General features: G+C 45.6%; 1 protein-coding gene across 1 annotated transcript in view; it reads left to right on the forward strand.

Annotated features, from left to right (window-relative positions):
• The first annotated feature begins 1,683 nt into the window (after window positions 1-1,683).
• LOC147712905 (glutathione S-transferase Mu 2-like) overlaps window positions 1,684-17,301 on the forward strand; it is a 74,772-nt gene continuing 59,154 nt past the window's right edge. Inside the window, exon 1 of the mRNA XM_086920392.1 lies at window positions 1,684-2,072. Within this exon, the coding sequence (XP_086776518.1) occupies window positions 2,040-2,072 (33 nt within the window). The 5' untranslated portion in view covers window positions 1,684-2,039. The remainder of the gene's footprint in view (window positions 2,073-17,301) is intronic.

Genomic DNA, 17,301 nt, shown 5'->3' on the forward strand with positions numbered 1-17,301 from the left:
TCAGTTTGTCCATCTTGTGGGGACCTTTTGTTTCTTTTCAAAAACTATCTTCCCCCCAGTCCCCTATAAGTCTGTGTGGGGTCCTCCTTCCCTTTTTTGGGCATCTTGGGTGGATACCTTTCGCTTGCACTATGTTATGATGTCGGACCTGGTATGATTGATTCTTGGTATCTGGCAAGTAGATTCTTTGGGTAAGGAGGGTCCTATGAATGAATGGAGAGGAGCAATAGTTATAGCAAGGTAAGACGGGCCACATCCACGAGATGGAATAGAGAAAAGCTTTCTTCCCAATCAGTATGAAAGGGTCATCTGTCTCTGGGTCGTGACTCATCTGAGTAGGTAAGGATTAGGACGAGTGGTAAATAATCTGGATATTTTATTATTTGAGTCACACTGCAGACTAAATTATTTCTCAGGACTTCGATATTTTTGGAAGATAAGGGAGAGGAGGCACAGGCACAAATTGACACAATGACAATTGACAGGATGACTCCATTTAGTCAAATGGTAAAGCCAATATTTATGCCTAGGTCTTCTGGTCCTAGTCTGCAACTCATTGACTATATATTGTGTTCTCCCAATGAACTCTATCACGAAATCTTTAATGAAAACTGACAGTTTTCCCCAGTAATTGCACAGATTAGGAGAATTTCTAAAACTCTAGTTTAGGAGTTTACCGGTTGATACTCCAGTTCTGTCAAATTTATGTCTGTGATTGATGGCAATCCCAGAACAACAAAGGACATCTAGACTATGAAGGGGCTACAGGTAAACTGGTGCTGGAAATGTGTGGCACAAATGCTGAATATATAAAGTTACACAATAACAATTTCAAAATTGTGAATTTTGAAAATGTCTTTAGTCTTCATGATTTAGCAACACTATAAAGAGTGGGATACTTTTCCCCAGATGATATTTTTGCTGTGCGCTTAGTTGGTAAATGCTTCCTTTTGCAGTGTTTACAATGCATTGTGTGAAACACATAAATATGAGGGTGCAATGGATTTGTATCTGCAGTTTGTATTTACAATTGATTTGCGCCTAGTGTTTTCTATGTGCTTCTAGGTAAAGCACTTCTTCGATTGACAATATTTCATGCCTACAACTTACTGCTCTGCCTCATTTGCAGTGTATTGGTTGAAAAGAAATAGGACGGATTTGTGAACAGGTGGGAAACGCTGAAAAAAACAAACTTTAATAAATCGCCATTTGATTCAATCAAGTTAAACTTCGAGAGTTTTCTTGTTTCCCAATAAAGGACACACAATGATAGCATTTTTGAGAGGTAAAGATTCGTTACATTTCTCTTCACCTTAAGTGTGCTGTGGGACCACCTATTCAGGGGAGGACAGCCCAGCGCGGTCGGAGACGTACATTGCGTTCTCCAGGGCAGGCATAAGGGCCTGCGCTCTGTTTGTGTTGAATCACTTTCCAAAAGAGACAAAGTAACAAATTGTTTCTCCCCTCCCGCCCCTCTTAAACAGTATGCATGCTATAAATACTGTGTCCTCCCAGCCCCTCTAGGCGCACGGCCCATGTCAGCAGGAGGTATTGTCGGGCAGTCCTGGCTGTCGCTACCGCCAAGTGCTGAGCAAGCTGTAACCCGCGTCATTGCAAAACACCAGCAGACCCAGCCTGCTTAGCTTGTCAAGCGAAACACAGAACTAGGCGACAGTTTCCCTCATGGCATGTGACTAGCAGACAGCCGCAGGCATGCAGGTCGAGACCCTCTCTCTGCCCCATGCACGGCTCCTCCGTGTTCCATATAATCTCTTCTTGAGGCCATTCCGCTTCACTTGCACTCCCCCACCCCCAGATCCCGCCCTACCTGCAGCCAGCCCCTCCCCAGCCCTCAGGCCCTCCACCTGAGTCCAGGCGCCTCTCTCTCTCTCACGCACACCGCGGCTGACAGCTGAAAGATATAAAGTCTGAACCTCAGCTTCAGCATTCAAGTCCTTCCTTTCCACACGCCAAGTAGCCGACGCGCTCTCGCGCACAGCTTTCAAACTCCAAAAGGCCACCTGAGCAGCGCGACAACCATGATGACTCTAGGCTACTGGGACATCCGAGGGGTGAGCAGAGGAGGGCTTGTCGGAGTTTGTAGAAGTGTGCGATGTAGGTGGTATTTAGGCGGTGAATGGCTGTGGTGAGTTGGTAAGAGCGTGTGGGGTCAATGGAGTGCTGGTGTGGCGCAGAGGCGCAACTAGAGCCGAGTTTCGGGGGGGGGGGGGGGGGCTAAGAACAAATTTCGGGGGGCTGAACTTTTAATCAGTAGGCAGAGTGGAGCTGCAGGGGCTCTTAGAAGGGGTGTAACAACTGCAAGGCCTAATTAACATTCAAATGGTCTTTTTTAAAGACCTGTGAAACGTTCGGGTGCGGCTGTGTGTGTGCCCGGGATCTGTTTTATCCCGGGCTGCCACAGGGGGGGCTGAAGCCCTGAAGCCCAGTGAGTCCAATGGGTGTTGCGCGCCTGGTGTGGCGTATGGAGTTAGAGCTGTCCGGGCGGCGGAAGGGTTGTGGTGGCGCGGGGTGAAGAGTGGACTGTAGGGTTTTGTCAGGCAACGAACTTTTACCTTCCGAGCCTAGTTAGGTAATTTCTTTTATCATTCAATTTTATATTATAAAAAGAATGAGCTATGCAAAAATCAGGGCAATAAATACAAAACCTAAATGTGCATAAAAAGATGAAAATTATGTAAATATACTTAAAAATAGAAAAATGATATTCGAACAGAAGATTAAAATGCTGCAGTATGCCCTGAGCCAGTACGGGAGGTTTGAAGGGTCCTGAGTGTTGGCAATGTGCATCTGTTGGTCTATAGGGTTGGTGATCGAATATTGGGGAAGTATGAAGGTGCCTAGGGAGAACTGTATGGGCACGTGACACAAGCGAAAGGGGGTGAAGGGTTAACCGACTCTGAGGACTCCGTGTCTGTGGGCCGGACCAGTGGAGTGTGTCTGAGGGCATATTGAGCGCGTACAGGGCTAGGTGTGGGTCACAAAGGGCTCTAAGAGCTTGCTGAGGATAAGTGAGGACCCGTAGAACCCTGGGCCAACTGAATGTCTGTGAGGGCCACCCGAGAGGGTCTGAAGGGAGTTCAAGGGTCTGTGAGTGCCGGTCTGTAAGAGCGGTCTCAGGCCTGCAGTAGAGTATTGGCCATCTGAAGGTGTTTGAGGGTTGATGAAAGGGCTCTGGGGTCGCCTTATAGCCGGTTGCTTGTCTTTGAGGGATGGCTGAGGACCTTTGTGGCGCACCTGAACATCCAACGTCTCTGGCACCGCCCGAAGTTCAACCGATTCTTAGGGTCCACTGTGGACTACGTTTCTGCCACCTAGGGTGGATAAGTGCAGGGTGAGGGTGGTTGGGATGGCCATACTTCTCTTACGGTCATGAAATGACCTGTATTAAGGGGTTGAAGGGTAGCAGCAAGGAAGGTGAGGCTCATGAATTATTGAGGGCTTCTCATGGGCAGCTGAGCCTGGCTGACGGTCTCTGAAGGCAGACTGAGTGTTTATAAGGCAGGATGAGGTCTCTGTTGTTGGCCCTGCGATCCGCTGTGGTGTCTGAGGACCAGCAGAGGAGTTTTGGAGGACTCGAGGAGTGGGCTCAGTTGTTGCATTACTTATCTTTCATGGATGAACTAGACACTTCGAAAATGTATGCTTTGGCTTAAAATAAAAAAAGTTTGCCTTCAATACTTGGCATTGTGACCCGTAGTATTTAAAGGTTTGGAATGTATGTGTTAATCATTCCAAGTGATGTTCATGGGAGGCGGATGCCATTATGTAATCATTACCTAGCACTTCTTTCAGACAAGTGCTGCTACTACTTGAGTAAAGCATACTAGTCTAGAAGAGAGGTGCTATAACAGTCCCATTACACATTCACGGACTGATAGACCGTTGCCAACTCCGTATGATCAATCTTATGCCAGCCTTGCAGAGAAGGGCTGGCACTGTCAGTAATGAGTCTGCTTTTAAGGTGTTGTCCCAGTACGAACATGCCAGGTCAACCGAATCGCACTAGTATTCATCAAGTATATGAGAGCCATGCTAAATAGTACTGTTTCTGTGCATGGATCATATAAGGGCCATGCTAACTAATTTGGTACAGTGCATTAATTATATAACAGCCATGCTCACTAGTGCTGTGCACTAATCATGTAAGGCCCATGCTTACCAGCGCTGATGCTGTGCATTCATCATATAAGAGCGGTGCTCACTAGTGCTTGTATTAATCATGAGCCATGCTCATTAGTGTTGTGCATTAATAATATAGGAGCCATGCTCACTAGTGTATGTGCTGTGCATTAATCATATCGGAACCGTGCTTGTTACTGCTGGGGCTGTGCATTAATCACTACTGCTGGTATTGTGCATTGCTCATATAAGGGCCATGCTCACTAATGTTAACATTGATCATATAAGGGCCATGCGAACCAGTGCCGTGCTGTGCATTATTCAGATAAGCACCATCCTAACTGGTGCTGGCATTAATCATATGCGAGCCATGCTCATTAACCACTAGTGCTGGTACTGTGCATTGATCATACATTAGCCATGCTCACTACTGCTGGTATTAATCATGTAAGAGCGGTGCTCATGTAGCTGGATTTGGTCCGTCTTGCCTTTGTTCAAGACAAGTCGGTCCGCCATTTTAAAATACTGTATCCATTACAGAACATTCTATTTGATGTCCCACAATATGGGGTCTGTAGATTTAATTCCATCCATACTGCTTTTCTTTAGAGGGGCGGGATGAACCCCTTGTATTGCTCAGAGTAAATGTTTCCAGTCCACGTACTGTGGGGGAATTGTTGTGGCGGATATTGAATTGATATTATTGTGTCCAATCTTTTAATTATTACCGACTGGTGGTATGCAGTCCAGGGTGACGCGCTTATGCGTCTGAAAAGTAGGCAATGGGGGTAGGGTCCCCCTTTTATTTCTTATCTGTATGGTGGCAGGAGACATATTCTCCCCTGGTGAAGAGTATGGTTTTAGTCTATGGCGTTTCTCCCTCTGGCAGATGGTTTTGTGGGGCAAGTTGATGGAATAGATGCCTCTATGAAGGGGGTCATCTACTCTCGCAGGTAGCGGCACTGGATAGTCTCAGTAAGTGGGACCTTATCGGGATTTCTACAATGGGAATGTTATGCCCAGAATAGTCATTCCAGACTCTACAAATTAAATATCCGTTCCACCGTAGCCAGTTTCATAGGTACCTTCAGCTCCGCCATGCGCTGACCCCTTACATTAGTGTCCTGACTAACCTCCCCGAATTTAACCCATTAGCGGAAAACTTCTTATGGGTGACCTGGATCATCACAAAGTTGCACAGATCTGTCAAACACTCAACACAAGCACCTTGACACGTTTCACGCCACTCGGGGCTGCACTAGAGGTGGATGTTGGCGGTTCTTGAGAACGAAGATTGGGCGGAGGCACTGGAAGCGCCTTGAATGGCTGCAATAGCTACGCGGCTCAGACCGATCCAGCTTAAGTATCTCCATAAGGTATATTTTACACTCCATAGACTCTGGCACATGGGCTTGGACACCAGCACTACTTCCGAATTCTTCATAGACGGAGATGGCTGTCATAACCGAAAAGTGCAGAGGGCAATTAGTTTGAGTAGCAACCGCCATAGATTTATTCTGAGCCATTAGTCTAAGAAGTTTCAGTCGCAGTTGGCGGAGGACCGTCTGCCAGGGGGAATGGATTAACTGCTGGAACTTTACCACTGTTGGTGTTGGTAGAGACAGTTGATGAGCCATGCATCAAATTAGATGAAAAAGGGCAGCATTGCCATCAGATATATAGCCACAGCCGAGGGAACATTCTCCACTCTTCTAATTCTATTTCATTGGATATAACCCCCCACAGCCCTCCGTAGCATCAAGTTGATTGAAGTGTATTTGACGAGAAGGGTTGAAGTGGAAGAGACTCCTACAACTTTCTCTTGCCCATCAGTGTGCAACAATAATCAGGGTACAGAAAAGAAACATTAAAACAGTACCCCCTGAAGTCAAAGGTGAAAAGGCGGTGCCCAGCCTGCTTCGGGCGTGGACAGGCCCACATGCGTCCCGTGCTGTGGGAATGGTCCAACCGCTTTAGTGTGATGTCATTGGCGATCGGCCCATTAATGTATGCATACCATGCGGGGCATGGGGCCTGAGCAGAAGTGGCCTCACTTGTTTTCAGTCACCAGTATAAACTAATCTGTGCATTATTTTGTATCTTCCCCCCCCCCCCCCCCTCCATTTTTTGGATAAAATTTCGCCGAAGCAGTGTGTTGAGGAAAGGCAATATGCAAATATGGGCCACTTTTTTTTCATGCCCGGGACAAATTTGAATCCCTATCAAACGCTGGTCCTGTGCAATGACCATAAAAGAAGCATGGTAACAAGTGCTGGCAATATTCAAATAAGAGCCATGTTCACTAGTGCTGTACACTAATCCTATAAGAGCAGTACTCACTAGTGCTTGTCCTGAATATTAATAATATAAGAGCGGTGCTCAATCGTACTGTGCATCAGTCATATAAGAGCCATGGGTTGCAGTGCAGATATCGTATTCACATTCAAGGTTTGCACTTCCGCTGTACTACTGGTTGTGATAGTAACATGATGGGTCCTGAAGTACATTTTACGTAGACCACGCTCAGCTTCCTGTCATGAGATATTAACCTTACACCAAGGCAGTCCTATTGCAAGGCAAAAACTAACCCAGCAAACACAAGGCGATGGACAGAGTGCTGGAACTTGTCACTCACTCACCCCCAGTCAGGAGATTTTGTTTTAAATCGTCGTTCTTTTGCTCACCATGCCTCCCTAGTTTAGACCCAGCCATAAGCAAATCAGTCTCGACCCTGTTCCTCCTGGACCAGAAACTAGCCTCATGGGACAGTTCTAGGGGTATCAGCCCCTCATCAGCCAGGCCAGCTTCAATCCAGTGGCACAGCGAACCAGGGACCCCATCTGGACATAATCTGTGTCAAGAACAAACCCACCCCAGTATTTGTGCGTTGTGGAGCAACCATACTCCTTTACTTGCAGCATAAGCAGTCTGTGAAAGCCCCATCGCATGCTTCTAAACCGGTGGCGCAATCCGTCGGCTAAAAAGTCCGGCTGCGTGTTGCTCAAGTGAAGCCGCTGCAGGATTCTTGGTCTGTTAGGTCGCGTGCTACTGATTTACAGCCCGTCATTCACTCGCAAAAACAATGCAGTTTGCAGGATTTTGCCTCTTTCTGTTACAATAATTGACTAACTACAATCTGTTGGAGACGGTGCTTTAAATGGGGAAACAAATAAGTGCAGGTACTCATTAAAATGAGGTAGAGGTGTAATGAAGGGGCGGGGCTAAGGGCACGACATGATGAAACTTAACTGCTATATCAGTTGCAGCACACAACAAAACACACTAAGTGTGTTTATATAAACAAAGCAGGTTAACACATTACAAAAAATGAATGAGCTAATATGTTAACATGCCTTTTTTGCAATACTTGCACCTTAATGTCATACTGTTAATTGCTGTTGTTTGGCACAATACTTTATATTTTTGAGCACACGAGTAAAAGAAACTGAAAATACTACCACACCAAAGAGCTCTTATGACACCAAGCAAATGAAGCAACTCATCATGACCCTTCCCAGAAGATGTCTGGTCTCTTCCATCAATCTATCTTTTCATCCTTTCAACCTCCCCTTCACACCTCTCGCTCGCATACCCCCTATCTCTCACCCAAATATGCTCTCTTCAATCCTTTCTCAAGTTCACTCTGTATCTCTCGGTAGCCTCTGTAGATGACATCACTTTGCGTCCCTCCCAGCTGCTTCTTTCTGTCTTTCACTGGCACCCCTCCCGTCCTGTTTTACGCACGCCAGGAGCCCTTCTGTTTCTTCCACATCTTTCGTTTTCATTTATACACATCGGATTCTTTACCTGCTTCGCGCTCTTTCGCTATCCACCCTCTCTCCTCTCTGCTCCATCAAGCACGTCACAGCGTGATAGCGAGCACCCGGACAATTTTCAAAGGAAGCCCTGCTGAACAGCTCAGCTGGGGCTCAGATCGGCGAGACAGAAGCTTGGCTGCCAGAGGTACATTCCACTCCTGCTCCCCAGCACAGCCAGTGAGTCTACCTTTTTTCATGAGCACCGGTGCTCTCAAGGGCAGTAGAGAAGTGCTGGTCCATTTAAAGCACTGGTTAGAGACCAATCGTAGTGGTTTCTATTAAATCAACAAAAAGCTGTCAAAGTGCCCTTCTCTAATTGGAAATAATGACGGGAAGTACAACCTCTGGCAGTTCAAACAAGTGTTGGAATGCAATTCTCCTACTGGAAATTCAGTGTTGGCAGCAGTTTGCGAACAGTTGACCGAATCTGTTCCCTTGCTTGAGTCCGGGTGACTGGAATTATGTGATTTTACGGGTATGACTTTTAAACATAATTATAATTTTTGGGAGAGGATGTGGCCTAATGGCTAGAGCATTAGACCTCGAAGCTGGGGGAACCGGTTTGAGTCTCAGCAGGGACGCTTCACATCTGTGATTCTGGGCAAATCACTTGGATCTCCCCGTGCCGAACGCAAAAAATGAATGTGTCCATCTGTAGTACAATTGGTGCTCATGTAAAGCGCACTGATACTTTCGGGTCGAGTTTGCGCTATATAAAACTCCCAAAAATATAGATTGGCTGCATTTGCCATATAATCAGTCCTCTGCCGCATAATTTCCAGATTTGAACAAAAAACTGCTTGTAGCTGAAACTGAATAAAAGTTACTCACAAACACTGGCAATGACAAAAGGCCTGGCTTGAATGCTGTATGCTAATGTTAAGTACTACAACTAAATAGCATGGGCATTGATATGTTTTGTGTGGAAGCAAAAAACTGTATATAAATCCCGGTGTAGGTTAAACAGTCAGATAGCAGTTACACTGTCAAGCCAGACCTAAAACTTCATGTAGATTAATGACTTCCTCCACCATCTCTGCTCCTGGCAGAGAAATACAACAAACAGTATCTACTTATCCAAGATGCTGCAATAGCATCATAATGTTGTGTGTGCCCCTGAAAGTTCAACGCACGGGCAGCTTGATAAGTTAGGTGGTGTGTGTGCTCTTCTAGAAGTCTTGTTGTGATTTGGATATGGTGGAATCGTGCTGCTCCTCCATTGCATATTGTGTGGACTTTTTGGTGGCCATCTGGCTATACGGATGAGATAGTGGTGGTCCATAATTGGGTCACTGTATCTGAGAACATTCCTACTATTCCTGGAAATCTTGACTTTTATCCTAGGCATAGTGTGGGTGTTTTTGGCAACATTCTGTCGGTTTCTGGCATATAGTTGTCTTTCTTTTAAATGCTGTGAAAATTTATGACCAGTTTATGGAAGGTCCAGGTATAATAGTTTTCCTTGCTCACTTAATGTGAGCATTTTTAGTGATCTTCATACTTCTGCCTGAAGTAATGGTGGCCTGTCACGAACATAAAATGGCGATTTATGGCATCATTAAGGTTATTCATGCCACAACAGTAAAAAAGCCTTGACAAAAACTAGACTTCTTCTGTGAAATAACTAATGTCCCTGCAGAGCAGCGTCTCGCCCTTGACATATTAGGGTATTTTTAAAGATATGGCTATACCTAGCATTATACATACTCATCCTTGACATATTATTATGGGCAGCTTGATGGCGTTGTACATTTTTGCAGTGTTTTACCTATCTCTGGCATCCTGGTAGCCCACTCGTTGCAGACTTTAGGCGTTTTGGCAACATACTGATTACTTCTGGTTCAGAAGTAGCCCACTTGGGATTGTGTGCATTTTTTACTATCCCTGCCGCAAAAGTAGCCTGTCCTTGACATACTGTGGGAATCTGTTGCAGCACCCTGGCAATCCCTTACACTGACACGAGCTGGAACGGTTTGTGGTGGTCCGGCTATTCTAGAATGATAATGTGCTGTCATTGACTGATGGGCGTTCTTTGCAGAGACCTGCGTGTCCCTGGCACAATTGTCACATTCTAAAAATATGCAGGGATTTTTTAAACGATATTCTTCCTACATAATGGGCCTTTAAGTGTCGTGGCCTCTCTTGAAAACATTTTGACTGTCCCTGATGTAGCAGTCCACCTCCTTGACATATTGTGGGCGTTATTGAAATATTTAGAATTGTGACAGTATGTTGCATTGTTTAGCCGTGGTAGATTGGTGCTCCCCCCCCCCCATTAACCTATTGTGGCTATTAACATAATTCTGGCTATGCCCTTCATAATGGTGATTGTTATCTGATGCACAGGAGGTAATTTTGGAGGTGTTCAGACTATCTCTGGATTAGTAAGGTGCCATCCTGGCCATACCTTGCCCGACATTATGGCTACCCCTGGCTCAGTGTTGACACAAAGTCGGAATCTTTGGCAACTTTCTGATTATATATATATATATATATATATTACTGCTGTGGCCCACCCTCAAACTCATTTGGACAGTTTTTGTGATGTTCTGGCTAACAGCATATTAATTGCCTAACATTGCTTAATGTAGGAATTTTGTAGACAATCTTGCTTTAGTAGTAGGTCAATTTTGCATAACCTGGGCATTTATAGCAATGATTTGTCTATCCCTGGTATTATAGGCGCTATTCACAAAATCTACACATTTTTCCTAACATTCCAGCTACTTCTGTGACCGTGGTAGTCCATGTTTACTATCCCTCTCACATTAGTTGCCTATACATCACATGTGGTCATGCGTAACACAATTGTGGTTTTCTGTGGCAAAGTTGCGCCTCCTTGACAGAATGTTAGCATGTTTGGTGATGTCTGGAATCGAAGTGGCCCAGTCTTGACAGCATGTGAATACTTTTGGTGATATTCTGGCTATCTCTGGTGTTATGGTGGCCCTTCTAATGAGAAACCGTGTAGATTAATGGTAACATTCTCTCCGTCCTTCAGACAACCGTTGCTTTCCCTTGACACAATGTCGACGTTCCAGTGGTGTTCTGACATTCCCTAGAACAGGGCCACATCTTCGACATAATGTAGGCTTTCTGGCAATGTTTCTGCAATTACTAGCAAAATAGTGGACAATTTCTCCCATATTTTAGCTATTCTTGACCATATTTTGAAAGGCAGAAAATGTTACTACATAACGGTAGTATATGTGAACAAGCGGGATTCTAAAACTGTATGAAGCTTCTTATTTTTTTGCAGTATGAAAACTAAGCATGCCACGTGCAGCATTTTAAGTCTTGCCATTTGGGATCCACGTTAACCACCGGTTTAAACCCGTAAGCAGATCTGGCATTATGCATTTTATTTTTTTATATATTATTTTGTATTTCAATTTTAACACTTTCACAGATCTTAAGTAGTTGGTACACCAGTGTAACGATCCATTAAGAAAGATCTCACGTTTATACAATCTACATGTCTATACCTATAATAACATATAGAACAACTTTACTTTAAAGCAAAGAAACCACCGTCACCTTTTTTGTATCATCCTAACATTCACTTGTACATTTCTTCACTGCACTTTAAATCGGTCCATTGTAACTGTTGAGTAGGTAATGCAATTTCCAGAGTACTGTGCTTTACGTCCTGGTGAATGGTTTCTTGCCCGGCCAGTGTGGATGACTCCGTACCCGAATGCACATCCATCTTCTCGTTGTTTTAGCTTCTGTTCATGCCTTAATCAGTATGTTATGTTATGCGCTTTTATTAGGCGCACAGATGCTCCAGCCAAGGAGCGTCCTGGCGCCCGACAAGGCAGCTGCACAACACAACGAAACAATAATCAGACAATATTAAAAACTAAGGGAATAAAAGTTTTCACCGCACGGCGAAAAGAGAGCAGATCCCTCAGAGCACGAATCGCCGGGGGCAGGGAGTTCCACAAAACCGCCGCGCGAACTTGAAAGGAACGCCCTCCTGCCCTACTCCGCTTAAAGCGTGGCACAACAGCCAGTTCTAAATCCGCAGATCTTAAAGCTCGGGCTGGGATATAATGGGCTAAAAGGGCAGTAAGAATCATTGCTGGGGCACCCCTTCAGAATCTTATAGGCGACACAGAGGACCTTAAACAGGATCCACTGGGCCACCGGGAGCCAGTGCAATGAGCGCAAAGTACTAGAGGTGGGGCAAAATCTGGGTAGGCCTACCACCAGTCTTGCTGCGGCATTCTGGATCCGTTGTAGGCGCCCAATCTGTCTGATTCAGGCCGACCAATAGGGAACTCGCATAATCCAGCCTAGAGATGACAGTGGCTTGGATCATGAGTTGCCTAGTGGGGGCATCAAAGAATTTAAGCACTGGACGGAGCCCGCGCAGAATACCAAAGCAACAAGCCGCCGTACGTTTGGTGTGACACACAAACGTGAGGGAAGGGTCCAGCCAGACCCCGAGGTACTTAAGCTCGGCAACTGGGATGGGAGCAGGACCCAAATCCCCTTGCCACCATCTCTCTCCCCAAAGTTCCGGTTGTTTGACAAAAATCATGACCTCGGTCTTACTAGCGTTCAGCTGGAGACAGTTGGACGTCATCCAGCTGGCGACCGCCTGCAGTCCTTGCTGGAACCTAGGGGCATCTACTTCGGCATCCCTGCTGATCGTAACCGCTAGCTGGGTGTCGTCGGCGTATGACACCATCTTCATACCCCATTGCCTGACAACCTCAGCTAGCGGCCTTACGTATAGATTGAACAACGTAGGACTCAGCGAGGAGCCTTGGGGGACCCCCAGGCTCAGCGGATGGAATTTGGACTGGTAAGGTGGGACGGTCATGCTAAAGGCCCGATTGGCTAAAAAAGACCGGAACCATTGGAGAGCGATGCCGGTGACACCAGCCTCCTCTAAGCGACGCAGAAGGATGGGGTGCGAGACGGTGTCAAAGGCAGCGCTCAGGTCTAATAGCACCAGCGCCGCCGTTTGTCCCGCATCAAGCACGGAGCGAAGATGCTCCACCATATAAAGCAGAGCCGTCTCCGTGCTATGACCGGCCCTAAACCCATTCTGCGTCGCATCGAGGATATCTGCGTGGCGTAGATGTTCCGAGAGGACTGCGTTAACATGCGCCTCAGTCACCTTAGCCGGCCACGGCAAGAGTGAAATTGGCCGATAACTCTCAGGCTTGCTACCGTCCAGGCTAGGTTTCTTGAGGATAGGACGAACCATTGCTCGCTTACACTTCAAAGGGACAACGCCCGATGTAAGTGACAAATTGATCAGAGAACATAGCGGTGAGATGTCATGTACCGCTAAGTCTTTGAACACATCTGGGCAAAGCGGATCCGCTGGGGACCCCGACTTCACTTGACGAGCCAATTTGTCGAGGCTATCGGGTGTTAAAGTAGGAAAGGAATGCAGCCCCTCTGATGATAACGGCTTAAGAGGTGGATTAGCTGCAGGAGTGGTCAACGGAAAGGCCCGGTAAATAGTATTAACCTTTTCTAGAAAGAACTCTGCCAGTTTTTCACAGTGCTCAACAGAGCTCTGGTGTATCGGAGTTGCCTTTTTGGCAGTGAGATCTTTCAACACTTTAAAAATAGCCTTGGACGGGTTCGAGCTAGTCCTAAATTGTGCAGCATAGAAGGCGGCACGAGTTCTGCACACTGCCCGGTGATACAATTTCACCGTAGACAGGTACAAAACTTTCTTCACGCTATTATAAGATTTGCGCCAAGGCCGCTCTGCACGCCTACAAGAAACCTTCAGTGCCCGTAGCGAGTCATCGTACCATGTACAAACATTCACCCCACCTGTTCCCAACCAAGTCACAAAGGGACCCCATATGCCTTCTGGCCTCGATCTACTTGGCATTAGCTCCCAATAATTTGACGTTGATCTTTGCAGTATGTGGCTGCACCCACCCATTCTGCTATAGTTGTAGGGGTCTGCTTCTTCCTATGTTTTGCCACCTGCCTTTTTGCTAAGAGGAGCAGGATTGCCGTGAATTTTCTGACCCTTCGGGACCTCTAGCACGTATCCCAATAATGCTATCAGCGGTGTGTGGATCAGAGGATTGTTAGTCATTTGGCCAATGCAACTAAACCCTTCTAGCCAAAACTGTGCTATCGGTTTGCATTCCCAGGCTAGGTCAATGAATGCGGCTCTTTGGGATCCACACCTCCAGCAGCGTTTCTGGATGTAATCCCATGCTGTATAGCTGAGCTGGTGTGCGGTACAACCTGTGCAGATAATTAGAGTGAATCCGCCTCAGCCGATAATTGGGTGAGAGGTGTTGAAGCTGGGCACAACAGAACGTCCATGGCTTGTCTATAATGATATCTGCGTCCGACTCGCAGTCAGTTTTAGATTGAGCTATGGTAATCGGGGATTCCCTCTGGGTGATGCTGTAGAGGCACGTTCTCAGTTTGCGGGGAGATATTGTGGATAAAATATTTTCCAGCACTGGTAATGTAGGGGGTCTTAGGGGAAATTCTTCATATCTAGCTTTGCATGGCCCTCTAATCTGGTAGTATAACAGCATATCTGATGCTGTAGGTGTTGCCGATTTGAACATGTTAGAAACGTGCCATCTGGAAACAAATCGCTCCCTGTGACTAGCTCGCAGGATGACGCTCGCCTCTTGGCAGCGCTGTCTAGTAGTGGTGCTATAAGTGTATTACCGCCGATTGGCATAGATGGCGCAAATACAACTTTTTGGCGTGCCCTCTTTGCGAGCTCCTGCCAGGCCCATCGCAGTGTTTCAACCGTTTCCATTTCTAGGTTAGGTTGCTTGTACTGCTGATAGAGTGCCGTGTTCAATGGGAGGGGGTGGCACCCTATCAATTTCTATTGCCATATGAGGTTGATATGGGGTGGGGTGTTGCCAGTAATGCAGAAACTGTGGCTGTGCGCAATACGCATATAACTCAAAATCTGGTGCTCCTAAACTCCCTTGTGCAAATGGTAGAGTTTATCATTTCCAGGAGACCCGAGGTTGTTTACCGGCCCATATTAATTCCAGTATAGTAGTACGGGGTCTCTTGAAAAAAATGTACATTTAAGGGCATTGGAATGTTTGAGTAAATATAGTAGTTTAGGGAGTATTACTATTTTTGTTATTGCTATGCGTCCTATCCAGGATAGTGGCAGTTGTTTCCCTTGCTGTATTTTGCTGTCTAGCCAGTCTATTATTCTTCCATAGTTAGCCAACCACAGTTCCTGCATATTCCTACTTATCCATATCCCCAAATATCTGATTGTACCTGTGGCCTATTGAGAATTCTGAGTTTAATTGAGTGGTGGTATCGGTGAGTGGTAGCATCGTTGACTTAGCCCAATTTATCTGAATTACAGTAAGCCCGCCACAGCAAATCAATTCGCTCATCACTGTAGCAAAATTACCTTTAGGATTTATGAAATAAATGGTCATATAGTGTGCGTACATTGATATAAGTAGACCCCTAGATGTAAACCCTATACTGTGCTGTGTATGATGTTGGCGGAGCCTGGCTGCCAGTGGTTCGGTGGCTATCGCAAAAAGAAGCGGCGATAACGGGCAGCCTTGTCGTGTCCCTCTTGTTGTGATCGGATCTGAAATTTGACCATTCACCCTGACTCACCGTCTGTCTTGTGTAGAGTAATTGAATTTGTTTAATAAAAATTGGACTTGGCCCTATGCGGATTAATAACATGAAGAGAAACTTCCACTCCAAAGAATCAAATGCCTTAGTGGCATCTAACAGTGCCGCCACTGCTTGAACCTGTGGAGCCAAATAATGTAGCAAACCAAATATTATTGAGGTTTTGCGCCTTTCGAACGACCTGGTATAAAGCCTGATTGGTCTGGAAGTGCGATCATGGGGAGCATCGGTTGTAGCCTCTTTCCTAATAGTTTAGCATAGATCTTAGCACCTAAATTTATTAAGGACAAAGGTCGGTATGATTTGCAATCTCGTGACTAGGCTGCACAGAAGTGCGGGCTGTTCGCCAGTGAGGAGTCCTCTCCCGAATCGCGCTGCGCCTTCTTATTTCAGCAGCGATTGCCCAATCTTATTTGCTGATCATAGCGCTGGATGTAGACCATGGTTCTCGTCTAATGGACGGATTTTACCAGATTTTTGTGCTCTGCCTGGGTAGCCGCTTTAGTGTGCAGCCACCTCACTGCTCAGCGTAGCCACGCCCACCGGATCTGGAATTATTCAGTTTAAAGATGTTGAATAATTCTAATATGAAGGGTCCTTAGGCAAAAAAGTCTTTATCAAAAAAACAAAGGCCTCCATTTGGCAGCACTCAAAATGGGACTGGCCAATAGCTTTCAAGTGAAATGCAACTCAGTAGCCCTCAGTGCATTGTGGTCCGTATGGTCCCTGTTTTGCAAAGTTGCAGGTCTTTTAATGAAGATGAGCTTTAACTATTTTTTTTATATTTCATATTTGTTGCTTCGTAACTATTAATTTCTTTCAATTTGGTAGCCCCAAACACTTTTTTTGCTCTTCAGTGGGAAACCTTTTTTTCCAGCATAACATTTAAAGGCCAGTGTCTTAAGTGTTCACCAAACACATCTCTTTCGATGCAGAACTATTGACCCCAGGAACTATTTTGTGTAAAATCAAAAACCCATCCGAATGGGTCACATTATTTTCTTAGATGCCTAATCTTGCCTGTTCTAATTCCAACTCTTGCATTTCATTTTTTCCAGGTTGGTCATGGTACGAGCAATGTTTTATATGAGTTAGACCTACATTTTCCACGCTGCGACCTTGTGTGCCTGCTTGGACCACCTTTTATAGTGTTGAGTTAGGAAATCTGTCTTGGTATGTTTAAGGTCTGCCCGCTCGTAACTTTTTAAGAGTGTATTAGTTAGAATTCTCCTTTTCGAAGTTGGTATGGACCCGTGGTGTAGCTATAATTGGTGCAGTTGCTTGCATCTGAGGCATAACCCTAAGCGGACCATTGATCTGTGAAAATTAAGTATTTTACTATTCTGACAGCAGTCCATGGAGCACCCGGGTCCATGGCATCCTGCGGTTCTGCTGGTATGGACCCTGAATGTAACTTCCATTCTAGTTATAGTGGTGCATGGTTAAATAGTGAAGTTGAGGAATTCTGCCCTGTGGAATCTATCCAATTGTTAAAGATATGTTAAAGGAAAATCTTTGCATGATTGTCTATGTGTTAGTACAGTAAGAATAAAAGGAAATTCCCTTGTGCTAAGTTTGTCTGCCAGGCCTCAAATTAGTTCATTTTCTCCATGCCTTCAAGTATTGCAGTTGAGGAATGTCCAAGGGAGGTTGTTAGTGAAGCCCTGAAACTGTTTAGTTCCATTTCTGGACTACAGTTAAAATGGTC

The sequence above is a fragment of the Lissotriton vulgaris genome, chromosome 5, assembly GCF_964263255.1.
Source record: "Lissotriton vulgaris chromosome 5, aLisVul1.2, whole genome shotgun sequence".
In the NCBI taxonomy this organism is placed as follows: Eukaryota; Metazoa; Chordata; class Amphibia; order Caudata; family Salamandridae; genus Lissotriton; species Lissotriton vulgaris.